This window comes from Coptis chinensis, chromosome 4, assembly GCF_015680905.1.
Source record: "Coptis chinensis isolate HL-2020 chromosome 4, ASM1568090v1, whole genome shotgun sequence".
NCBI lineage: Eukaryota > Viridiplantae > Streptophyta > Magnoliopsida > Ranunculales > Ranunculaceae > Coptis > Coptis chinensis.
The window spans coordinates 64,820,692-64,847,668 of NC_141459.1; the positions used below are offsets into that span (position 1 = coordinate 64,820,692).

A 26,977-nucleotide genomic window follows, 5' to 3' on the forward strand; every position below is an offset into this window, starting at 1 on the left:
GTTTTCTTTGGGCCGAAGCACTTAATTGTTTGGAGCTAGTTTCTAATATTTATTTGGGGCAGTCCATATGACTTAATAGAGATCCAAATAGGACTTAATAGACTTTTGGGTTCTAAGGTTTGGATTTGGGCTTGGCTAGTTGGGTCCGAACCATTATCTTAGTCATGAGCCCCAGAGCCATGCACCTTGACCTTAGCCATAGACCATGGCTATGAACATGGAAATGTCGTGTTGACTTTGACTTTGACTTTGACCGTTGACTGTGGAATGTTGACTTTTTCCAGGTTTTTTCACATATTTAAGAATATGGACAAATGTAGTAATAACATATTGTCAAAAATTGTATAATTTTGTTTGTCAGTATCTAATTAATATTTGACGTGAGTAGTGTGTAAAGAATATAAATATTGGCACGTAACAAAAGGGGAATTCTTATAAGACTTAAATATATACGTTTTTATGAGAATTAAACTACACATGGACTCATATTCATGGACTTTAATTTTGGGCTTTTTGATAGTTGATCAGTTTGACCTGACTGGTGATTTGGACTCGAATAATAATGCGTGCCTTTGATGGTGACTTGAGTTCACATAAATATATTGAACGAATACATTATATGATTGATTACTATTATGAGTTGCTACTTAAATAAATTATAGTATTTATGAAGGCTTGAGATATTCCATAGGGTGTAGTGCAATATATGATTGGCACGTGAAATAATAAGTTTCGAGATTTGATATAGAGATATTTGGATATCGTGCAATGAATAGTATTGGCACGGGATAATGTGGATTGAATTATAACGAGAAACGTTGAGCTTCAGTACAATTAAGTATACTAGCATGAGATAGAATAAGAATTATTCTTAGATATAAAGGTATGACACCTGAATAAATTACGTAACGAAAATCCTAGAACCTAACTACCACAACTCATGTGATTTGGCCCTAGTGATGGGCGTATGTGATATGATTGGCCCTTCGGGCGTTTTAGTGAATCTAAATGGCCCCTCTAGCGTAAGTAATGTAATTGGCCCTTCTGGCGTAGCCGAATGGTGGCTTGATTATTCCGTTCGTAAAATTAGAACGAGATGCGCGATATTTTATGCCGTATAATGGCAGTACTCACATAATGGCTTTCGTGTGAGGGTTACCTGGTGTGTGGCATTCCGCTCAGGGTAGTTACGCACGGAGTGGTTCATTATATGAGGGGAGGCATGTGGATGTACATGTTCGGCGTTGGGAAGCGATTGTGGTAGCTAGGAAAACTAGGTAAGACATAGATACGACGTGATTTTAGGGACACGCAAAGAAAGCCTTAAATAATATAATTATGGTAATATGTTGGTTAATAATATATCTTTAAATATATGATTAGATAGAGTTTTGCAGAAGGGTGGGTTAAACTAATTACTTGTGCAGAGACGACCCACTCTGTAATTGAGCATGAAATGCGGTAAGTATAGAATATGCTTGGCTGGTTAGTAGTTTAGTTAGAACCTAAGGCGCCTCGGTGGAGGAACTAAATGCTTTTGTATTATTGTTGGGAAACTAAGGCACATCAGTGGAGGAACTACCTGCCTTAATTATTGTACTTAAGGATGTTGTATTATTCGTTGGATGTTAAGACGTCTCGGTGGAGGAACTAACTGCCTTATTTAGTGTGTAAATATATGTATAAGTATATATTGTATTTTAGGATTACTCACACCAAGCATTTTTATAATGTCAATCTAATTTGCATATTTGCTTATCGGGTGTATTCATTAAATGAACATAGTTGATAAGTCTTGACAGGTTTAATGTTGAAGAAGGTTGGTTACTGCTTGTGGTTTGCATTAGCGTCGCATTCAGGATATGTTTTGTTTTCCCTTAAGGTGTAATATATTTTAGTTGAGACAAATGTTGTTTTATATTTTCAGTTGTAATTATAACTAAAGCTTAATCAGATTTGTGAATTTTTGTAATGAAGAGGACTTTTGTTTAATTGAAATTTTTTATTGGTTTTTAATTATCCACATATTTAAACTGTTTATGGGTTTTTGGGAGTTGTAAGTGCGTCACACCTCGAAGATCGAAGAGTCGGGAACAAATATTGTTTTCCCACTCGCCGAAATTGGGGTATGATTGATTGTTCATACCAAAACATATATGAACAATAAATATTCATATACTAAAACAGGAGGCATGAACATTGATTGTTCATATAAAACATTGAACAATAAATGTTCATACCCAAAACATATATGAACATTGATTGTTCATACCTACTTAAAAAAAAACATGAACCAAAAACAGATATGAACATTGATTGTTTATATCCTAAAACATATATGAACAATAAATGTTCATACCCAAAATATATATGAACACTGATTGTTCATACCCAAAACAAATATGAAAAATACATGTTCATACCAACAAAAAAACATGAACCCAAATCAGATATGAACAATAAATGTTTATACCCAAAACAGATATGAACAATATGTGCTCATACTTAAAGTTGGTATGAACAATACGTGTTCAACAGTAAAAAATGAACAATCATTGTTTGATTAACATTAAAATTTTAGAGGATCTTGGTGGAATCGAACCACCATCACCTTTGGATATCTCCAAAGTGCTCGCCCATTTGAGCTAAAGATCCACCAGGGTTTAATTAAAAATAAATAAATAAAATAAAATGATAATGGTGTGATACTTTATCTTCAATGTCTTTGATTTTTTGGATAATGGTTGTCATCTTTGTTCAACTTCTTTAAAATAACTGAAGCTTCACACAACTTCGTCTATTTCTCGACTTTGGTTTTAGGTTTTTTCTTTCGTAATTTCGTTTGATTAAAACAGAGAAGGGGTTTTGGGTTTTCTCTCTCGTAATTTCGTTTAATTAAAATAGGGAAGGGATTCGATTTGTAGTTTGATGAGATGCGTCATGAATCAAAAAGTCAAGTCAGTTGGAGAAGAAAGGGGTTTTGGGTTTTCTCACTCGTAATTTTATTTATTAACAGGAAAAGGTAAAAGTGGTATTTAAGAAATATAAAATAAACTGGGCCAACTTATTTGTCCTTGAGGGTTATTAAAATCAAGAAATTGGGTCCATGAGTTATTTCATTGATGAAAATGGTTATGTGAGTCATTATCACAAAACGCTGTCCTCTACAATTGTTTTGAATTGAAATTGGGCTTTCGGCCCAATTTCTTGCAAAATTAATTGGGATTAGGGAATGGATAAGGAGGTGATAGCTAGTGTTAGTTTTGTTAGACTAATCTAGGGATATTTTACTTTCTGAGATCTCTTTAACAATTTAGGAAATTTTAACTTGCCTCCAACTCTCCGAGGTTTGGTTTCCTTTGCTTTTTTTATTTTTCATTTTTGTTATGTGATAAGAACAATGTTCTTGATTCCGAACGAAACCTAGGAATTCTGCCCAATATTTCGGTTTTTAAAAAAACATGAATTCCGAATATAGAGTCGAAATATCCAAAATCATATGAAATTTCGAATTGAATAGGGGTCGAAATTGAATGAATTTTGGTTTTTGGATTTGTCGGAATTCCGAAAATTCCGAAATCTCGAACTATGGATAAGAGTCTCCAAAATGTTCCAAAATTTAATTCTCTAATGAACGTATCTGATATAGGTTAAACCAGTGTTCATGATTCTGAATGAAACGTCGGAATTCTGTCTAATATTTCAATTTTTCAAAAAACTGGAATTCCGAATATAAAGTTGAAATATTGATGATTCCGAAATTAGTTGAAATTCCGAATATAATAGAGGTCGAAATTTGATGAATTTCGGTTTTTGGATTTGTCGGAATTCTGAGAATTCTGAAATCCCGAACTATGGCTTGAACAAAATTTGGGGATATAGACCTTTACTACTTTGATCTTATTCCAGGTTTTAATAACTTTGAAGGTAAGAAACATTTTGATTTGCACAGAAAAATAGCCTAGGGAGATCAAACCGGATAGCGATATCATCAAATACTGAATTGCACATGCAAATACAATTGTGTATTAGAGCAAGTCCAATGGGGTGTTAAAGGTCATATAACACTCCAAATACCAAATTGTTATTCCAATGGAGTTGTTAGAAGGGAACTGAATTGCACATGCAAATATAATTGTGTATTAGAGCAAGTTCAATGGGGTATTAAAGGGTCATATTGATAGGGTTATATATTAAAAACATTACTTTTGTAATAAATCTAATTCTTTATATTTTGAATGAGAATTATATGGGCAAATGTTATGCATATTATATATGTTATTAGTTATATGCATGTGTCTAATACTTTATGTTGTAGATGATATGGTGTGTGGTGACATACAGAAGATCATATCATCAGTACCTTATAAAGTATAAGTAATCGTTCACAACCTAGATGGATTTGGACAAACCATTGGTACGATTGTAGTATAATCTGGTATTAGTCTATCTTGACTATAGGATTACACTAGTACATTTTGTGTGTATTGAACAGGACCAACTGAGGATGTTTCTCTTTGTACTGACTATATAAAAGAACAAACGCCTCTGTTATTATGGATGTTTGTCCTCTTAATCCAGATATAATAACGGGCACTTACGTGCATTGTTTATTGCTTTAAATCATCAATGAGTGAGATTCATTTGTGAATCAACAAACTCAATGGATTGGGTAATGACATTGTATGTAAGGTGTGCTATTGATTATAGAAGGAATCTGTGTCCCACAAGAAGTCGGGCTGATGATGTCCCCTTGAAGAGCTCATAAAGATTGTCATGTAAACCCTGCAGGGGGATTTGATCCGATATGACAATGAGGTTGAGTGGTACTACTCAAGGACATAAGAAGTTGATTAATGTAGTTATCAGTAACTTGACTTAATCAACGGGCATTCGATATCTTAAACACGGGGAGATCAACGAGCATATAATATGGAGCTCATAAACGCTGACACGTACTACTCATGGACATAAGAAGTTGATTAATGTAGTTATCAGTAACTTGACTTAATCAACGGGCATTCGATATCTTAAACACGGGGAGATCAACGAGCATATAATATAGAGCTCATAAACGCTGACACGTAATTTGGGATTAGGACGGTAGTGCAACAATGACCTTTAGTGAAATAAGTCATTTGTTGATGGACTTGGGCCGTGTGTTCTAGGCGTATATGGGAAGCCCAAGCCCGTCAGGAGGCCCAACCCTAATTTCTCCTCATGGTCTCTGTTGTAGCCTATATAAAGAAAACCTCTTTTCTCTGGCCGATTTCTACACAAGAAAAAATCAAGGTTTTGCTCAAGAAAAATAAATCCAAAATCGGTTCCATTTTTTAGAGTGATAGAGGCCAAGTGAGAAAGGAGAGGTTGGTAGATCGTTGCCCACACAACGTCCACTCTATGCATAGGAATACAATAGAAGATTAAGATGTTGATTTCGGATTTCATAGCTATTGGATTCTTAGAGTTATCTTAGCTGATTCTAAAGGTAAATTTCTAACCAAACCGTGACACCCCTTATTCCGCTGCGCGTGGGTGTTTCGCGGTTCGTAGTAAATCATTCGGCGAAACCATAACGGTTCCTACACATATAACACTACAAACACCAAAATGTTATTCTGATGGAGCTCCTAAAAATGTCTTAAATATGGATTGTGTGATAAACCCACCCAAATTTGTAGTCTTGTTTTACAACTGTCATAATTATGTTATGGGAGTTGACGGATGGCAGAATTTCTGTCGTCTGCATAGTATGTTAAATTTCGTCGGACGACACACTTTAGATGTTTGTGCTTTAATTTTCAACTTAAGTTTAATAAATATTAGACGGGTCCGTATCAATTTGGCACTTCAACTTTAAAACTTGGATTGGAATTGTTTTCTAGTTTTTACATAGCAAATTTGACTTGGCTGGTTAAAATTGGAAAAAAAAAATAGATGACACCTTTTAACAGCTCTATTTAGCATCTCACCATTGGATTTGCTATCTATTATAATAAAACACAATGGCAGGACAAAAGGTGGTCGGGATCACGTGGGGATCTGCGTTGGATGGGGCATAGGTGTACGCTCCATATCGTTTCGAAACACTTTTGAGTAGTTTTTAATGTGTCATTTAATTAAGGTTGTAATAAAGTGTAGAAACCATGACTCTTGGCCTCTTGGTCATAAATAACCCCAAATATTAAGATTAATTGTCATTTAATTAAGGTTGTAATAAACGGTAGAAACTATGATTCTTGGGCATAAATAACTCCAAATATTCAAATTAAGTGCCAGTAAAAACAGGAGTAAGGAAATGAAAACAACTTTGAAACGTAAAACGCCCAAGATTCACGCATGCTTTAACATCTATACCTCGGATCAATTTTATCTTCATTAGCATGGGATTCTTCATATTAATTACTCCATCATTTAATTTCTAACATTCAACTCTTTCTCTGATAAAGTCTCATTCTCTCCATCCCTTTTTCACCTTCTAAAACCCGCTATCCCTCTCTACAGTAGTTTGATTATCTTCTCAGGTACTCCGTACGGCCGTACACATTTTATTTTGATCATTTTTTATTTTATTTTTTTGATGATGTGAGTGTGATTCTTTGTTTTTTCATGGTTCTATCATTCTATGTCATCAGAAATGGTAGCATTTTTCGCACATTCCTAATCAGTTTTAACCAGTCCTGGTAAGATTCACTTATTATGATCACAATGTTTTGATCGAGTGCACAGTTGGGTTAAAATTTTTTGCTTACTATTGTTTAATTTTTTGCTTATCTTTCCTTAGTTGCGGAATTTAAGGAAACGTTTTGTACTGTTCGTATTGTAGCCTATATGCATTTAGTGTGCTTTAAATTTCTGATTTGATTTATGGGCACACTTAATTTCTAATCCATGGATATTTGGATTGGTGTGAAAGAATCGCCATTAAAAAGCACTAGATTGATTTATAGTTTAGTTGGGCTATTTGAATTGAAATCGATACACACTTTGATTCTAATCAATCAGGAAAAAGAAAATATTTTGTTGTTGCTAGCTATTGAGATGTAGGTAGTTTATTGGTCTCAATTTGATAACTTTTTACTGCACTAGCTTTAGATTTTTTTTTTCTTTTCCTCAACTTTTTGAAAAATGTGATGCTTCTCTTCCACTCGAATAAATGTAGGCTTTTAAAGGAGTATCAATGCACAAGGGTTCTTATTTAAACTTTCAGAGAGATTAAATTTATTCAATTTATGATTAAGTGAGGTTGAAGCAATAACAAAGATTGGAAAGGCTAAGTGGTCTTTGACGCTGAATATGTACTGCACACACAAAATTATTTATGGTTCTTGAAGTAGTATGCTATACATCGAGTGAGTTATGTTGTATGTATGTGAATAGTTTCTTATAATGGCACTTTAGATTGTTACGTTGGATCTACTTAGGGAATTCAGTCAAAAGTTTGATGCCACGATACCATGCCCAAACAATTTTTCTTATGTTGTTTAACATGGGATATTCCAATAAGTAATCTCTTTTGTTGAACTACACATTTGAAGCTTGAAGTTTCATCATCGTATACTTACTAACATAAGCTAATATCATTACATATATCGCCTTCTTTGCTTTATAACACAATGTCCGAAAGATCTAATATCAGAAAAGGTTGAAAAACCTTCTTGAATTGGTTGCTTAACCTTAAGGGCATTGCAGGTAGTGGGTTGCTATTCTTAGGAACGCTTCCACCCTTAACTTATTCATCGTAAGCATCTCTTTAATTGCGACTATACTTAGACATTCTACCCATTTGTCATGTTCCTAATTATTTGTGATCAAAAGTTATTCAAGCTGCAAATCGGAGAAATTTGTGTGCGTGATCTCAACCTCAATTTATTTGTGATTATATATTTGAAGATAGTATTTATTAGTGGATACAACTCTTTACATTGTTGTGGATTACTTAGACCTTCAAACAACATGGGCAATAGCTCCTTTTATCTTAATTCTTGCATGATCAAAACTTGAGCAATTTTTGATCGAGATAGAATGGGCATTGGTATTAGCATTTGTAGACGTGTTTTGAATTACTCGAGTATGTGGTGCGATTTTTTTTAACCTACTTTTCTAAAATTTGATGATATGCTTGGTACACTTGATATGATTTATTAGTTGTTATGTTTTCGTAAGTTGTTGTTTGTCTTAGAATAATTAAAGTCAAAAAATATATTACGGTTAAGGCATTTTAGCGGTCGATACTCTCATGTTGGGATTGCACTAGAGTGAGGACAAGACAAACAAAATCAGTGGTTGAGATAGAGTCTTCACACATTTATTTGGGGCCAAGAAGTGGCCAATGACAATGTGTATGCTACATTTGAGGTTAGTATTAGACTATATTAGTGAGAGAGAACGGGTAGGTTTTCATAATGATTGAGAATTAAAACCACGTATTCTTCCCAAAACGCTTCATATTCTTAATTTGCTTAATGAAACCCATGACCCTATGCAATCCCCACTCTCCGCTCTCTTCTCCAAACCCCTCATGCACTCAGTTTGAGTGTCGTCGATATCACCATGAAAAAAGGGGAATCAAAGGAGTAGTTCACTTCCATTTCCATAAAAATAGGTGAGTTGTTTCTTCTTTTTCTTTAATGCAAAAGCCTTACTAATCGCTGAATATAGTTTTACGCCAAGTGGTACTCTTGATTTAGTATATTGTTTTCCTATCTCTAATGCAAAAAGAATTTATCTATTCATCTGCTCATGGTAGCAATTCTCCTTGCAAGTCACCTTACATCTCATCTTTTGCCTTTTCAGGTCTTGGTTCAGAGAAACAATTACACATTCATTTTTGTCATAAGCGTAAGTACATACACCATAATGTTGAACTCTATCTTGAAAAATATATTCCCCGTGCTATTATTAGAGTAGTTGTTTATTTCAAAAACATTTTGTATGGTATTAGTCTCTACATCAAGTGGCTTAGATAACCAAATAACAAAATCAATAGTGTTTTGGAGGCTAAGATTGATGAAAGCAAGTTAATTTGACTAAGACCATCATAGAAGGTAAGTTATTCGGAACTTATTTATTTTTAAGCGCAATTATACACTTTATTCTTTTCTTCATTCCAAGCTCTCTTTGAGGAAGTTTCTTCTCCAACTCTACCTCCTAATCTTCATTGATCTAAAGCTTTCAACAATAGAACTTTCTTTACTTTATTCTCTATTTGATTTCATTTGATCACCTTTTCAGTCTGCTTATAGAGGTCGCCTATCTTTTAAAAAGGATTTGTTAGGTTTTAGGTTTCTTTAAATGTGATTGGCATTGTAAGAATGCTTACCTTAAAGGAATGATGTCTACACAAAAAGATATCTTTAATAATTCCCCCCAACAATATATTAGTTAAACCCTACCAAAAGAATCATGTTTCTGACCATTGTAGTTCTTATACCATAGGATACTATGTGAAGTCTTCACTAGATTGAGCAATGTATGTCTCATCTGCCTGAGTAGGTTGAACATAGCACTACATACTATTTATTTAGAATTGAAAAATGCAACTTATAGTGCCGTTCGGAAAGTGCCTAAGATACTTCTTGATGGCGTTATTTCATTACAAATCGTGATTCTCCTTTCCCATTTCCTTATTTGTTGTACTTCTTTATTATTTGCCAAAATTTATCATGTAGAGTGTTTCATAGTTTGCTTTGCCTCTATTTATATTTTTGAACTATGCAGTTGAAGTTGAACGTTGAGCATAAGTCTAAATTATGCCAAATCGAAGCTTCAAATGATGTAGTAATTCCTTGGGAATGGGTTGTCACCGAAATTGGTAACTTTCATACCTGAACTATTTCTTTGATCCACTTTATTGATTGTGCCTCTTTGCGGTACTCTCCTTCATTATTTTCCCATTTTTATTTTGTGGAGTTTTGATGGTCAGTCATTGATTATTTGCTTATCTTTTTGTTGAGCCATGCTTATGGGAGACCTGTGATTGGTTTGGAATGCTTAGCGCATAGTGAAATTAATATATGAAAATGTAAGGTCAGTCGGCCAATCCAACCAGCAGTGGGACATTTCAATCCACCGTCGATAAATGTAAATTTGGTCAAGGTGTTATACAACCTTGAGCCTAGAATGGGGTGCTTACTAAGTTGTTCAATGAGGAGTTGGGTTTCATAAAAGTGTGTAGGGATTTCAAAAAGATCTTCCTGGATGCATGAGTACGTGTTCTCAAACTTATACACTGTCCATCTTGATATTCTCCATTCAGTGGCCAAATCGACCCAACGTAAATGTTGCTTATACAATTTTTTTTTTATTTGTTTTAGTGCCATATGTATCATAATTCATTTTCTTCCACGTCATGAAAATTTTCAAATAATAAGCTGATGGTTTGTTTTGGATCCACGTATTATATTGATTTGTACGTAGCATATCCCGACATCAAAAATTAGTCACCCATACTTCTTTTCGTTGGGGGTTCTCCTAATTTGCTTTGTAGTTCGATTTTGTTGTTACATTATCAGTGTTTTTTTTTAATGGTAAGCATTGCAGGGAGGCTTAGGTTGGACTATAGTGGAATTTAACTGATCTAGCTTGGAGTTTTTATTAAGCATAGGCTGCAATGCTGCATTAGACATGTTTGGATGAAAGTTGTATGGGGCAAAAGCTTCGGTAGACACATTCCTTCTAAAATATTTGAATTTTAGTTGTTTTGATCACTTGGCACACCTCATTATGGGTTTGTCTAAAATTGCTTGCTAGATCATGTTGTAACCAAATTTTAACTTTTTTTTTCTTCTTTTTTGGTAAATGTTGAGGATTGCAGGTTGTTAAAAGTGGAATAAGGAATTCAGGGAGGTACTTGATTCAATTGACGCGACGATTTTGCACTTACAATGAAAGCCGATGATTCAAGTTCAAATACAGCGCTAAAGAACATTTATTCATAGTAAACACCGTTATTCACCTAGCACACCACACACTGCAAGAGACCTTTCCAGTACAAGCTAATCTGGCTTGGTGAAAGTGGCACAGGCCGGCCAAAAGCTTAGGCATCACATTCTCTCTTGAGTGTGTTATCAATATCCAAGTTGCTGTTAGAAAATGGACGCAATATGAAGTTGTTGTTAGAAAATGGTACTTCATGGGTGTGGTGGCGGGAATTAAACTTATAATAATATGGAAACATCAATTTTTAGACGGTCTTCGCGTGTTCAAAACAAGATATGTAAGCGTCAATGATCAATCTTTTCAATCTATATTCCTTGGTTTTCCTTGGTAATAACAGGATTTTAGAGAGTTCTCATCAATTTATATTCTTTGGATTATTTTCTTTTGGTAACAGGATTTTAGAGTCATGTATGCATGTGCAATACTTGAGTCAACTATTTCATATGGAAGCAAAAAAATACAAGTTGCTCGTTGTTAAGTTATTTTATGGCAACACCAGTACCTTTTCTTTTTGCATTAGGTATTCAATTAAAAGTTGAATTGCAGGCTACTAGAGACATAGCAGAAATAAAAACATTATTTTATCTTAACAGGTTAGTAGTGAACAAGAAAAAAAGAGACATAACATAAAGAATAAGATAGTGTACCAATATTTATCTCCATCATTTTATTCTAATTAATTCTACATAATATTAATCAAGAAAACATTAAAACAATCCGTGCCAAAGGCACGGGTAATACCTAGTTATAGATAAGCTGAAATGTAAAGACAAAGTAGACTATGCAATTATGCATTGAATTTCCAATGCAAAACATAGACTATGCGTTCAAGTTTTGTGGTCAATTTATATTGAATTACTATTATTTGTCCCACGATCCCAGGAATGTCGTTAAACATGTTTGCGGTGAAAGTCAAATACACTTTTTCGGTACAGTTGGGTAATCTTTTACCTATAAGGAAAACTCCCCAAGCAACCGTGTTATTTCTATCAACTGGATTTTTTGTTTTCTAATTTTGCCCTCGCTCATAATTTCTATTTACAATGCTATAATCTGATTTTATTTGTAATTTATTATATTTGATAAGGATAAATATGTAAATATAATATTCAACTCTAACTAGAGTGGTCAACAATTGCGGCTGGGTTAGAATTCGATGGGCTTCTTCGGTTGCAATTTGGTTGGACTTATTTTGAGTAGACTTCGGTTGTAATTTTTTAAAAATCAATCTTGCTACATTGATGGTTAATTGAAAAAAATGCTAGTATTGTTAAAAGTATAATAAAAAAGTAGTCAGTAGCAGTTTACCCTTTATCAAAAAAAAAAAAAAAAAAGTAGCAATTTGCCATCTAGTTTAGCGAAAAAAAGCAGTTTACCATCTAACAAATTTGGTCGTTGCTCTGCAAGTAAGCACCACGGCACCATGTACCCATGTGCCTTCCTAATTCTCAGCCAAAGGTGTGCATTTGCGTTCCTTTTTCCATGCGCAGAAAGAAGCACAAGACAACGTCGTTAGAAAATGTTTTTCTTTACGTTTTATTGTGCTCAACTTCTCATGAAATAGACGACTTTCAGAATGTAGCGATGAGATGAGTAGATGACGAGAAATGCAAGTATATACAGGCAAGAGAAGCGAAAGTGATGCTGCAAGTAAACAGATGGCAGTCTCATCTTTGTGGCCTACATGACTCATCGATCACAGCCAATGGTATTTGCACAAGTTTTTCTGGCGTTCCACAGATAATTGGCAGTGCACATGCCTGAAGATTTTTGTCTTTTTATGCAAGCAGTCTAAAATCTTCAGTTATCTTTCTTTTGCTTTCCATTATGTCGCAATCTAGGGTGTGTTTGTTAAATTTTAACTCATGGAAAGGAAAAGAAATAAAATGGGTGGTCCACTATGGAATGGAATGGAAAGAAAATAATTTTAAATGGTATGTGTTTGGTAAACTGGGGAAAGGAAAGAAAAAATTGGGGAAAGGAATAATCATGTTTGTTTGCAAAAGCTATGGAAAAGAATAATTGTATTGTTGGATGGGGTGTATTAGTAGTAAGTCCCTATCTATCTATTTCCTTTCCTTTCCTTTCCACAAAATTTTCAGGGGTTAGCTAAAGACACAAAATCTTTTCCATTTGTTTCCATATGGAAAAGCCCATTTCCTTTCCATGGGTAAACAAACGCCTTAAAAACTATGGAAAAGGTGGACCACTCTTATTTTCCTTTCCTTTCCATAGTGTTTCCATCATAACAAACACACTCCTAATCTAGACTGCTGATAATCCTATAGAATTAGGCAATGGTTCGTGTGGTAGGGTTTGTATTTTGTGTTGGCTTCACCTGGAGAGGTTCTTAGGCTCATCTTGGGCTTGAGCTTGATGTATAGATGGGTTGCTAGTGAGTTGACTCCAAACCCAACCCATCATACCGAAATTTTAACCATCCACCTAAGTTTCACTTAAGCTCTCTACGCAATTTGAGCGAAACGCTTACAAGCCAACATAAAGCTCCATTCATCCAACATAGTATGAAGCACGTAGGAATAGGAAACGCTCAAAACACAGATTGGTAACTTGGAATTTGAGAGAAATCAAAGCTAAATTCGTCAGCCCAAAAGAACTAAGTGATAAAGTCTATGTAAACTATGCAAGCATTGAGGGGCTCGACCACTTGGTGGATGTAACCTGTTTAATGTACTGCTCTTTTGTTACCGAGGAATCACTTGGTCAGGATTTATGGAATGAGAATGATTATCTGCTATGGTCGAATCTCTGAAGATTTTATGTGTGACCAAGCAAGTCGAGTACATATCAATGTTGCACATTGAACCATTTCCCACAAACAGATTTCGACACTTATTTCTTCATAGGATTGTATGGGTTAACTAGTATTATTCTCTAGATGAGCCAATTAAGATTCCTTTTCTCCTTAGATAGATGGGTGGCCGTGTATTTTTATTTTTGTATATTGGGGAGACCGTAATTTCCCATCTAGGAGGAGAGAAAAATCCTAATTGGCTCATCTAGTAGGGAGTAATACTAGTTAACCTTACTTTTGAACAGTGATCAGGTAATTGGAGAGTAATTTCTGTTGGGCTTGCTCTATAGTCTATACTAGTGGTTTATTTGGAAAAAGAACAAAATGAGTTACTTTTCAAGCAGACGATCTCCATCGTATTCTCTACTAGCTCATTGGCCCGGCCATTGCCGGGCATGCTACATTAATAGTAGATGATCTTATGATTAAGTACGTTGTATAATATATGGTGATCTAAGCTTAGCCAACTCACTCAAATTTGCTAGAAATTCAATCATGAGACGCAAATCGAAACTACAATTAACATATTCAAATGCTACAACCACATACACGAATATAAGAAGGAAACAATATTTTCCATAATGCACACCATTGAGTAATATCACATTTTTAAAACCCACAACACATATATTTGCCTTTCCAAGACTTTTGAGCAAATTTGGGAATATATAAGATGTATACATGAATTGCCATCCTCCATTGATGTACAGAAAATTAAAAAGTTCTTTTTCTCAGCCCTGTGTATAATATGATGCCTTGCATCTATCAGTTATAGCCAGCTTCTAGTTCCTTCCGTTTCAATTCTAATGCCATACGCTCATTTTCAAGCTTCATCCGCTCATTTTCAATCCTTAGTTTATCCAGCTCTCGATCTTTTTTCCTGCTAAATCGTTGCCACTTGAACTGCTGCTTCTCTAGCTCCAACATTTGTGCCTAAATCTGCAACTTCTGTTCTTCCAACTGAAGTGAACGAGACTTTATCCACCGCTACAGAACCAAGCCGTGTTTTACTACCTTCCGAGAACATCCGAGGTGTTACGTGGGTGAGGATAAGATCTTTTGTCACAATCCCGAAGTTAAGGGGTTTCCAAACTCACATCTTCATGGTCATGCCCCTACTTCATCCTCTTTGCAAAACCGCCTTTGAAACCCAAACATGGCCCCATTATCATGATTCTCCTCGGGCTCGTCATCATGGTCGTCACCGTCGGCCTCCGATCGCCGCCGCCAACATCATCTTGTTGGTTCTTTCTTGTATCAAGAATTTCATCATTCTCTCTGCTTCTGAGGGCCAGTTGCAAGGACTTGCAATGATGGATCAGGAAGGAGATGCAGTCTGTTTCCATTGTGGTATGGGCACATCTCTTCCTAACAGTCTCCTTAGCTTTCTCCGAAAGGTGGTCCATCATATCTAAAAGTGTAGGATTTTCAACAACCTTACATGAAGTGCCCCTTCGAAGGATGTATGTGAGTCGCTTGTATCTCTTGTTGATGTCATTGAACTTGTCTTCACACTGTTGAGGTGATACACAATATCCTCTTTCAGCCATGACTTTCGAGATTGACTTCCACTTCCCCTTCTTTTGCATAATTGCATATTTTCTTCTCCCGTTGCTACATTTAACAGCAGCATCCTCACCCATGTAAGAAACTACAGTGATCAGAAGTATCACCATTGTATCATTCCACTTCATCCTCTGCCATGGTGACCCCCTTTCTTCCCTCTACCTGGTTCACCATGCCCATCTACACCACCTTCAGTAAAACTGGGTTCATCCTCATCACTTGTCGTTGTCTTTTCCCTCTCCCCTTTATTATATTCCACTATGGTCATCGTCTGTTCACACTCGTGCATCCTCCCAACTGTGAGGGGAAAAACATCGTGCATTGGTGGGTGAACCATTGATCCCTGCTGAGAATGCAGGTGCTGTTGTTGTTGATGCAAAGCATGTGGGTGTTGTTGATGATGAACGTGCATCGGCCCTTGCAAGTCTACAACTCCATAAAAAGAACCCAAAAACAAACTCCCTGTCGATAATTCAATAAACTTGATCACAACACATCTTCCACAATACCCTTTGGCATAAATCTAAAGATTCTGTGTCATTAAAGACTTGGATAGTAAAATCTCTAAAATTTCAACTCAACAATAAAGAAGGGCATGCCAAGTCAGTTAATACACCTCACATATGTTGGCAGATTGCATAGACAACCCAATGGTACTGGCCATCTCACTAATAAGATCACTATTAGTTGTTTAAAACAGTAATCAAACATCTAGTGCCGAATTAAGTTTTAGAAAAAATTCACTCACAGGCATGGCGGCTAGTACATGTGGGCGTGGAATTTGGTCGTCTGCTTTCAGCGAAGAACATTTGCTATAGTGAATAGGATTATCACTACATCCTTGCAACCTGATTAATGCAAAATGAATAACAAACCTAGCATACTAATACGTGCATAAACATTTATCCCCACTATAAAATTTGGCCAGTACCCATTATATACCTTGATTAGCCGAGGATGCTATAGTCAAGCAAATCTTTTTCGCTCTTAAATAAGCTGGTTTGGTGACATGACTGTATTTAACGTGTCTTTGCCTTGTTTTGACTATTTTACTTTTCTAGGAGCCAGACAACAACGATCCAAGCAATGGTGTTCAGAGCAATGGTATTGAGTCTAATGAGAAAGCAAGTTTATCCGCTGTTGAGATGGAAGATCAAATAGAACAATTCACTCACGTCATGCAACAAAAGTTTTTGTTAGGAAAAGATTCTCAGTACCTAGATTACTCCATAATTGACAATGATGAGACGCTGGATGATCACTGGCTTAGGGAAGTCAATCATGATGCTGAAGAGAAGTACTTTGCAGATGATTAAGAAAATGAGTAGCAATTGACCCTTCAGATTTTAGTTATTGCTTGGGATCTTCCACCATCAATATTGGATGTGATGCGCTTTGTACACGCAAAATATACTTGCAAATCTCATAATTTCATAACTCTGTTCATACTGTATATGGTGGTAACCTAACGTTGCAATAATTTTTTTTTTAATTATTTTTTTGCAAGTGCAATGTATATTTTTTCCTTTCTATTCCTGAAAGCGTCATGTTTTATTCTTTGGATGTGCTACTTTTGGTTGATTTCCTCCCTTCCTCTCTCGGCCAAGGGAAATAAGGGGAAGAGAGCAAATTAGATATACTCATATAGTAAATAAAACATCAAGATGTGTCTAGTGTCCTATGGAAAGTGTAGTACCTCCCACCCGGCTCCAATTATTTGCCTAAGAGAAAATTTTCAACAATAATACTTTTAAATATTCGGTCCAATAAAACGCCCTAAAAAAACGATATAGGTTTTGGATATATATAACTTTAAAAGCTATATAACATTTAAAATTTTGATATATAAGGACCGTTTTTATTTTTATTTTTTACAATTTTATTCATGAAAAATAATACAAATGTCAAATGAAAATTCGCGAATAATTCGCAATTAAGAATTATTATTATTCGTTTTAAACTGATGTGAATAATTCGTGAATTACTAGCTATGCCTCCCACCCTCTCCCTGTTAGGTGGATATAATAACAGAACCGTAAGGACCATTTAGCTGTGTCATAAAAATAAAAATTAAAGAACCTTAAACTGATGTACCTCCTCTGTGCAGTATCACGGCTCGACATTTGCTGAATCGTTCTATCTGATTTTTGACACAAACGGCTGGGCTTTGTACAAAGGGTAAGATTGCTTCACATTTTTACTGATCCTGCTATGTCTAGGCTGTGCTTTTCGTTGGTTTGTGGGTGTTCGTTGGTTTTGTGTGTGTGTGTGTGGGGGGAGGGGAGCTAGTGTCTGCGTCGTGTTCATAACTGGGCATTCCCATGGGATTTTGTCCCAACTGTGCCACTGTAGTCAAGTCCAACCTCAATTCTTTCAGTCTAGTTACGATGTTGTTATTCGGATTCAAATTGTTCCTCTGTTCAAGAAGTTTTGGCTTCCCATCGTCCGCCAAAAGATAGCATCACAAGGCTCGATACAAAAATTTAAATGAAACAGATAATTGAAAATGAGACAGGAATAATAAAAAGGACACTATTATTGTTTAGTATTAGACTTTGATATCGATTTGAGAAATAATCAATAATGAAAGGATAATGATGTTGACAAACCTATGAGGTAATGTTCAGATGTCCTAGAGACTCTCATCTTTTAACTTTTCCTATATTTAGCTCAGATAGAGTTGAACTGACGATGTTCTATAATTTTTTATGTTTTTTCTCCCTTGCGACTAACAGTACTGTTCCATTGAAGATATTCAATATGAAAATTTGAAGCTAGATCATTAATGTTAATGAATGAATCAAAATGACTAACCTGGCATAACAGAAGATGATTCCCCATGTGAAGTTCTAAAATCACCCAAAACTGATTCATTTAATTGACCACCCCTACCTCTCTTCTGTCCACCACCACCGCCCCATCGATTCTTTGGTCTTTTTCTTTTAATCTGGATTGTAAAAGAAAATACTGATATTGAAGACGTTTTCTTGCTTCTTCAGAGGTACCGAGTTTTAATTAAGGTGTGTTTGTGGAAATAGGGAGACCTAAAGAGAAATTGATTGATTCTTTAATGAACTCGTCGTTTTGAAGAAAGTTTTTTTTTTTTTGGGTGGGGTTTTGAGTTTTGACTGGGAGCATTCTCAACTACTCAGTATTAATGGTCAGCATTAATGGTCTTTGATTCAAATATTGTAAGCAAACCACCTTAACAAGAAGTCATTGTTAGATGGTGACAGAGTCTGTGGAGATCGGAGTAGGCGAACTAATAGAGCTCAACCGAGTGGAGGCAAGATTTGGCAGGCGAACTAATAGAGCTCAACCGAGTGGAGGCAAGATTTGGCCTCTAATTGAAGTTGCTACGAATAACATCTTCAAGAAATGAAATCCTCAAGATATGGAACTGAACAACTTAATTAGGATCTGTTTTACCAAGAAGCGAATACATCAGAGGGAATTGTTGCCTACTAAATGCAGCTAATGGATGAAAGTTTCCAAGTACCCTTCAGTTGTGCCAATAAACAAGAGAAAGTAAAACTGAAAATTTGAGACGTTTGACACAAAAACCTCAAATGGCACAAACAAGTAATTATATTAAAAAATCAACATATACTGGGATCAAATGTACATTGCATTCGATGATACTAATGAACGATCCAATCCCCTCCCCAGAATAGAAAAGTACAGTATTTTTTATATGTTACGAGTGGTATAAGCTACACAAGAAAACCAACAAAACAGAAAAAGTTGGGATTCCATAAAGGAAACTATGAAAGTACAGAGAACCTGGAAGTCTGGAACCGACCATCTCTCGTTCTATGGGTTGTTGCACAATGCTTCAAACTCCCGTGAAGTATGTCAAAAGAATTAATGACAACCATCAGCAGAAAAAAGCTTATAAGCAACTAGTCCAAAGTCCAAACACCTTAAAAGAATAGCAGCAAGACGTTTCTGACCTCGTGCACCAATTATCTTACAGTAGAAACTATTTTATCATATAAAATAGACATTATCTCCAGCATCAACAATACAGGTAACTAGTTTCATTTGCTTAATGATACGCAAACACGTTTTGGCTCTTCTTAGTCGGACCTTTTCACACATCCTCCCTTCACTATAAACCCGAAAAGAAAACAGGGTTGAAAATGATACATTCTTTTCTGTAGAAATCTGAAATCTCCTGCTCGGATTAGAAAATCGTGCAGCAATAACAACAAACTGCATCTTAAACTGAATCAACACCTTCAACCTGCTGTCGAGCAAGATATCTTTCTCTTCTTTCCTTCTAAAAAGGATCAAAATGAAAGAAAGAATGAGAAGAAATGTGAGGTCAAACTTAGAAAGCGCTAGCAAATTAAAGAAAAAACAGTAGTTTACCCATTCATCAATGACAAGTCCTTCCCCAACAATTCGAGGCCCAGTATCTTCTGGAGGTTTCTTACGTGTCTCAAGTGCAGCTTCAGCCTCAGCTAACTGCCGTTTTAGTTTCTCCAGAGCCTATAGAAACCACAATGGTAAGGTGAATCCAGGTTTTTAACAAGTAAATAGGTAGAACCTAAAGAATGTACACATAAGAGATTGATGTCCCATTCCACTCACTGAGCTAGGGCGCTCTGCATCTAAAAATACAACCCGCAAAATCTGTTCGACTGCTACTTGATCTCTCTGCTCATCAAACTGTATGAAAGAAAAGTAATTGGTATTGGGATGACATCTAGGATTCAGCACAACTAAATTGTAAAGATTGCAAATTCACATTTTCAAATTCTCTGAAACAAATATGAAAAGATAAGGATCTGATGGCAATGAACATCAACTTCCGCCCATAGATGAATGAGTTGGAGCATCAGGGGAACTAAACATTAAAAGGTTAATGGGGGAGGTAGGAGTTGTGAACTTTCAAGCGTGTGAAACCAGAGTGTTCACATATATCAGCATCTTAATTTACTCACACTATAATTGTACCAAATTTATAATTCTAGAACAAATTAAAGAAGCTAAAAACTTAATGTTTTCCTTCAAGCTAAAGATCTTGTACTCTAATTAGAACAAGAGCTTCTTTGCAGTTGTAAATAAATTGGTTGTGGAATACAAATTTAATATGAATAATAGCCTTCAAAGTGTTAATTTAACACATGGGTTCATAATTACCTCTAAAAAGCCTGAGAACGGTATTAACGATCGCTTCATAGAGACATAGGTAACGCTGTCAAGGATATTGTGGACTTAAAACATAAACCACTACCACTCTATTAACAGGAACAGGAGGCTCTTTGCCACTGTAAATAATTTGTTGTTGAATACAACAATAATGCAAATATATAAACTTCAATTCGGTGATTTAATTCCAAATGACAACAAATACTATTTGCACTTAATAAATCTTCAAAAACCTCCACCTACAAACGAGATGGAACCACAGTGAACTATTTGAGATCATAATATTTTTTACCTAAAAAAATAATAAAATAAAATAATAATACAGGTACTCCTCTCACCAGCTCAGGCACATAGTCCATTTCTCCTTTAACCTTTAGGCTCATGATTTTGAACTTATCCTTGCTCTTCTGATCTTTTGGGATCTCGTTGTTCTCAGGTTGCTCAACAAACTTGAAAACTAACAATTCAAAACCGAAATTATAAACAGGCAGCCAGTAGAAAAAAAAAATGATTGTACAGTAGTTTGAACTTTTGGATTGCCTAAGCATCTTCAATATTGAGAGGATAGTAAGAAATTAAGCTATTACCTGTTGCAATAATAGCTTCACCCGGAGCAAGTATACCACCTGGAGGACGCATAAAACAGCTTTTTGGTGCAGTTGTTTGAAACTAAAAGAACAAAAACAAGTTCACATTAAGTTGTGTAGTCAGACTTCAGATGTTATACAGCATATATGGTCAACATTGATTACTATGACATATCAGCTTCTTAATTTGCCATGTGAATGTAGATACTATAAATCCCTGATGTCTATAAAATAAATCCAATTTAAAACTTTCAAATTTCAACCACATCATGTTTCATTTACCAATACGAACCTCTAAACCGAATAAGCAAAAGTAAAGTGAAAGGGTTTAAATACTTATTGAAAACAAATTTCTTCATAGTTCACACCTTGAAAGCCACATGAGACTTGCTAGTGTTTTTAATCCTTATGGCGCTCCTCACTTGCTTACCAGGTTCATCTATAAAGAAAATAAGTACACATCAGCCAACCACTAAATAGACAAGAAAAATGAAAAATGAGCACGAAATAACAGTCCAGACAACAAATACAACACATGTTATATTAGACAAAGAGCCACCAGCACTTATATACAGAAAAGACGTTATGAGCAGTAAACCTATTCCTTGAGCATAACTGAAACACTACTAATTAAGCATAACATGGATTAACATCTCCTCCTAAAGAGAAAAATGAGTATATACTGATCAAATGATCAATATTATCAGCAGGTGAAGCAAACCCAAATTTCAAAAACCAGGTACATAAAACTTGGCGAACTTGTTACAATTTGTCGCCATAGTTTGGGCATTGGTATTGGCATATATCAGTTGTCCAGTAATTCAACAAACCCTCTTCTCAAAAACCTATCAATTCATAAATGATCAACAATATAACACCTATTAATTGTCAAGTAACCAGCCAATACTCTTCAAAAGTAATTATGAGTCTCAAAATCAAGTTAACTAAACAATTCATACAAAAAAAACACAAGTCAACGAGCAAGTAAACTACTACTTACAAGGGAAATAAAGCTTTGTAGAAGGGTCAAGACGAAGTCGACGGCGAGTAGGAAGAAGAGATCTTGCAACAGATGAAACTGTTTTAGTAGAAGAAGCACCAAGTGGAACAACAGATGATGTGTCAACATGTTGGTTATTATTGTGTTGGTGTTGTTGAGTAAGGTTTTGTGAAGAAGAAGATGAAGAAGTTGTCCCTGTTTGTTTAAAAGGCATTTTAAACAAACCAAAAACTTTTCCATTAGATGAAGCTTTGTTTTGAATGATTCCCATGCTGTTGTTTTAAAACTAATTTAATTTAGTTTAGTTTAGTTTGTTTATTGTGAAACATATTTAAGAGACTTGAGTTTTGAGAGATGGTTTTGTTTGTTTGTTTTTTAAGCAAGTGGGAAATGATGGAGTGAAAGACTTGTTGGGACAATTCGGATGTTAGGTGATTATTAAGAATAGTTTCGAATTATTATTAAACGGCGTTCAAATCCGTCGACTTATTATTTTTGAAAAAATTAATTAATTCAGGTGGTCCATTAATAATGGGTTTAGTTAGGGTCTGGATACGGCCCGTTTTCTTCAAATTTAACGGACGTTAAAAAAAAAAAAAAAAAAACAGCTGGAATATGTCTCGTTCTTACAGATGTTTTAAAAGACCCTAAGCCCCATAGCCCATTCGCACGTGACTATTTTTATGAGAAAACGTCATTTCATTTTACTCCATGGGCTTAATTTTTCAAATGTTATAAAAGAGCAGTTAACTTTGTTGTATAAGGGTTAAATCATCGAATAGAATAGAAGGACAGAGGAAGAATGGACTGTTAAGCCGTGTGAGTACAATGTCCTTAAGAAGAGATTTCGTCTCCCTCAGATGGTGTAAAGACTTCACAGGCGTCTCTACTCACATGATTCAATGACTGAAGTAGACTAAGATACACTTCAATAGACTACTATCTAGAACAACAACACAATTCTCTCTGACGACTGGAAGAAAAAGATAAAGAAAAGGTTTTTGGGTTTCTTTATTGAGTAATTAGATCTGGACATGCGTCCTGTTTATATAGAGATCAAATGTTTGTTTTTGTTTCTAATACAATATTAGAAACCTACTGTAATAAGAAATTCAAAACTTGCTCAAGAAGCAAAACTAGTTTTGGGAATTGGCTAAGCCCACTAACATATCACACATGAGAAGCCCAAGCTCAAGCATGAACCCGACAAAATTAGTGGTAGTTTACCAATGTGGAACTATCACACAAACACTTAACGGGTATAATGTACAACATACTATACATGTTTTTGCAATTTAGATGATTTTTTTTTTTTTTTTTTTTGCACTGCAGTACGTACAATTAGTTTTTTTGCACTTTTAGACTATGACTCAATTCTAGTCGATCAATGCTGATGTGGGCACTGGAATATACAACGTGTCAATTCATTTCATTAGGTGGCATTAATAAAGCACGTGATAAACACATTTTTTTTCCTTAAAAACTGAAAAAAGAAATTAAATACTAAATTCACAATTTCTTCTTCTCCACGAAAACAGTTCACATAAACCCTATTGCATAAACGAAACAAACATGACACAAAAAAACTAAACATGACACTTGCACAAACGAAAACACAAAAATTAAATATGACACTTACACACTTGACTGTGAAATTAAAACAAACTTAACACACAAAAACTAAACCTAGAACACCAGCAAACACCACAACAACACTTCAATCAACACAACCTCTTCTTCGTCATGCATACACCAGCATCATGTAGAGCCAACACAACCTCTTTAACTTGCTGCCTAGATGGCCCTGCTGCTGCTGTTAGTGTTGGTGTTTATGGTGATACTGCTGCTTCTTCTGCTAGCCTGGGTGATCTTCTAAGGCGTCTCTCAAATCCTGGTGGAACTTCTGGACTTGGTTCTCGTTGAGCTTCACTTCCCTCTGTTCTATCATTTCAATACAACAAATTCTGCCACAATCAGTACAAACTCTCAAACATATCTCATCATCTTCCATTGCAATGTCCATAAATATCCTCTTACCATTCTTTGTTTGCATCATTTTTCGAACTGCTTCAACTGATTTCTCAAATTGTTTATTATCTCCCTGAATTTCAAATACCTTTCCCTTCACCATTATTTGTTTTCACTAAATAAACCTAACTATAGTCTGTTTGAGTTCTTACCCACAAAAAAAAAATCTGTTTGAGTTTTTATAGCAATTTAAGCCAATAATACATCTAACTGATTAATCCGTTTCTCAATCCTCACACATATTCAAATTTCAAATAATTTCAATTTACAAGACAACATTTATGCATGGTTTATTAGGTGTTGACACTTGTTAGTTGATATCTTTTCAGCCATACCCATTTTTAATTTTCAAACAAGGTTAAATGGGTACGAAAAAAAATGGGGAAGGAGAGTAAAATGGGTCACGTGCCTTTCATGTGCTCTTTTTAGCTGTTGTGGCATACCAAACAATGATATGATGCCACAGTAACAAAAAAAAAATGACATGTTAGCATTTTTTTGACCGGAATTTGGCCCATGGTCGTTACTTGAAAGAAAAACCATTGTACAAAGTACTGCAGTGCAAAAAAAAAGTAAAGTATCTAAATTGCAAAAGGATGTAAAGTACGTTGTACATTATGACCATTGAGTGATCACACAAACATAAAGTAGGAGGGAACAATCATTGTTCTACTTCTCCACTTTGTATACACAAGTAGTTTGAAATACACGAAGGAGAATTAAAACAATCCCTCACTATTTCAAAATACTTATAGTCCCCCACTATTTTGGAATAGAATATGACAAAAGGGTTAACGAAGTGCCAAAGAGAATCGAAATTACAGTGCATAAAATAATGGTGTTTTACGGGCTTGAACCAGTTATAGGGCAACAAATCATATCTGATATCTCACGTGAAAGTGGTAGAATAAAATCTTTGAACCAACATTCCCTTGTAGCGAGATAGAGGACATATACCCACACTGCTCTTTCATTGTATTGTTTGTTCTGCGGTGTTGCGTTTTTTGGCCTTGCACTACCTGTACTACATGAATGCTCTAGAATACTTGCCTAAATATCCATAAGAACCGACCTAATTCTATATTCACATGGGTAGATTTCCATCAGGTGTACATTGCAGTTTAAATACACCACCTCATTAAAATATGGGCTATGAAATCCAATAAGAGTTAAAGAACTCATCCTTACTTACTACAATTCTAGTTATACAATGCATATTATAGTACCATCTCACCATAGGGTGAGACGTCTCATAAATAAATAAGACGATAGCATTGCACGTAAGATGATGATGTGACTTGTTTTTCTCTTTGAACCTACTTCATGGGATCCCCAATCACATAGGTAGGGTTGTCGTCAGTGTCGCCCTATAAATAGGCACAAGTCCCATCCCCCTCGACGTATAACCACTTACCTCCGAATAAGTGGTGCGATCAGACATGTGGCCAAACTAAGTCCGACCTAACATAATCTCTAGCAGCTGCTTGATTGAGTTATATATCAACTTATATGTATACTTTTCCCATTGCACATATTTCTTTATGTCTTAGCTATTATAATGAGACAATTGCAAAGCATATACACATCAGGAGGTTGTTTAGAGCCAATAAGAAGATTTGCCAAGAGGTTGCTAACCCACTTAGCATCATCACATGCCTTTTCTAAGGCGATTAGCTTGGATGATATCCAAGACACTCAATTTTCACTAAGGGTAAATACATAAACACTACTGGATCCAGTTTATAACACATTACCTTTCCAACAGTGATGAAAATCTACTAAATATAAGTCCATAATCAATGGCTCCGCTATAGTACTTGGATAAGTTGACAATATACATCCAATGTTCCTTATAAGAACAATAGGTTATCAACTTAGTATGCCATTAATGTAGGCAGTGCATGTCTCACATATATAATCCATTAACTATAATAGGCTACCAATGATATTGACATATTTAGTATGAGAAACACAAGTAGATATTTTTCATAAGATGATATTTGCCACAAGAGGTGTTAGCATAGACTTACTATCATAATACCCACACTTTTCAATGAAAAATATTTCTACTAAATGCTATAACAACATAATGAGACTAACATGAGTTTTTATTCCAATATTTACCAGTCATTTAATTCTGTCGTGCCTAAAATTTCTCTATACCATCCGGCCGGATTGGTTTAAGATACGTTGTAGGCTACAACCATATTCAAATGTCAACATCTTGACAACTGAATATCGCATGCTAGTTACAAAAATGAGATAAACAACATAATTAACTATCATATCTTTAATGAGAGTCTATATGTGTCTCAATAGAAATTTCTCTGTCTCATAAACATTCTCAATGCTAGCACTCATAATATTAAATTATCTAAACAAAGAGAGATTAACACATATATGTCTTACTTTACCCTAAAGAAAGTACACATATTTATCAACATCGTTATTTTGATATCCACAAGACACCAATATACTGTCGAATTTCTCATGCCATTTATAAGCACTTGTATCAACTCATTCAAATATTTAACTAAAGTGTATACCTTAAGTTCATCACCTGGTACTACTTGGTACTGTAGTTCCTCAAGTTGATCCATATAATTTTCTTCATCAAGATTATTATTTTATTTAAGAAAAGTTTTTAGAAAACCATTTGATGAATAAAATTGTGGATCATAGCTACTCAACTAGAGTTTTTAGAATTCTAAATAAGAAATTCTAGTTACATGAGCAAAGTTATAAAATAGTATAAATCTTTCCTCTGAGTGAAACCCTTTGGCTATTTATATTAGCCATGCATTTTACAATACAACTATCACTTTTTAGTTTCCTCTTAAAGATCCAAATTCAATTTAACCTATAGATCCCCCAAGAGGTAGA

General features: G+C 35.1%; 1 protein-coding gene, 1 long non-coding RNA gene and 1 pseudogene across 3 annotated transcripts; 1 reads left to right on the forward strand and 2 right to left on the reverse strand.

Moving 5' to 3' along the window:
* The first annotated feature begins 8,803 nt into the window (after positions 1 to 8,803).
* On the forward strand, positions 8,804 to 11,197 carry LOC147504390 (uncharacterized). Its single transcript, XR_015220394.1, has 3 exons — positions 8,804 to 8,841; positions 9,721 to 10,662; positions 10,817 to 11,197. It is a non-coding gene; the product is annotated as an uncharacterized LOC147504390 (long non-coding RNA).
* A 3,115-nt stretch (positions 11,198 to 14,312) lies between these two features.
* On the reverse strand, positions 14,313 to 17,020 carry LOC147504391 (uncharacterized; annotated as a pseudogene). Its single transcript, XR_015193041.1, has 2 exons — positions 16,071 to 17,020; positions 14,313 to 15,784 (listed from the first exon to the last, which is right to left on the reverse strand). The product of XR_015193041.1 is annotated as an uncharacterized LOC147504391 (transcript).
* Positions 17,021 to 18,892: 1,872 nt separating this feature from the next.
* On the reverse strand, positions 18,893 to 22,471 carry LOC147504392 (vesicle-associated protein 4-1-like). The gene is made up of 7 exons (XM_086557294.1): positions 22,067 to 22,471; positions 21,435 to 21,505; positions 21,067 to 21,148; positions 20,818 to 20,936; positions 19,919 to 19,996; positions 19,697 to 19,816; positions 18,893 to 19,604 (listed from the first exon to the last, which is right to left on the reverse strand). The coding sequence occupies exons 1-7, from the start codon at positions 22,335 to 22,337 to the stop codon at positions 19,545 to 19,547; spliced, it is 801 nt and encodes a 266-aa protein (XP_086413420.1). The 5' UTR covers positions 22,338 to 22,471; the 3' UTR covers positions 18,893 to 19,544.
* Between the last annotated feature and the right edge of the window lie 4,506 nt (positions 22,472 to 26,977).

Excerpts from the sequence above, each read along its gene's own strand:
- LOC147504392 (XM_086557294.1), bottom strand. The coding sequence starts at position 22,337 with ATGGGAATCATTCAAAACAAAGCTTCATCTAATGGAAAAGTTTTTGGT. Across the intron at positions 21,149-21,434 it reads AGTCTCATGTGGCTTTCAAG|TTTCAAACAACTGCACCAAA; the intron begins GTGTGAACTATG and ends TTGTTCTTTTAG. Across the intron at positions 19,817-19,918 it reads ATGCAGAGCGCCCTAGCTCA|GCTCTGGAGAAACTAAAACG; the intron begins GTGAGTGGAATG and ends TGGTTTCTATAG.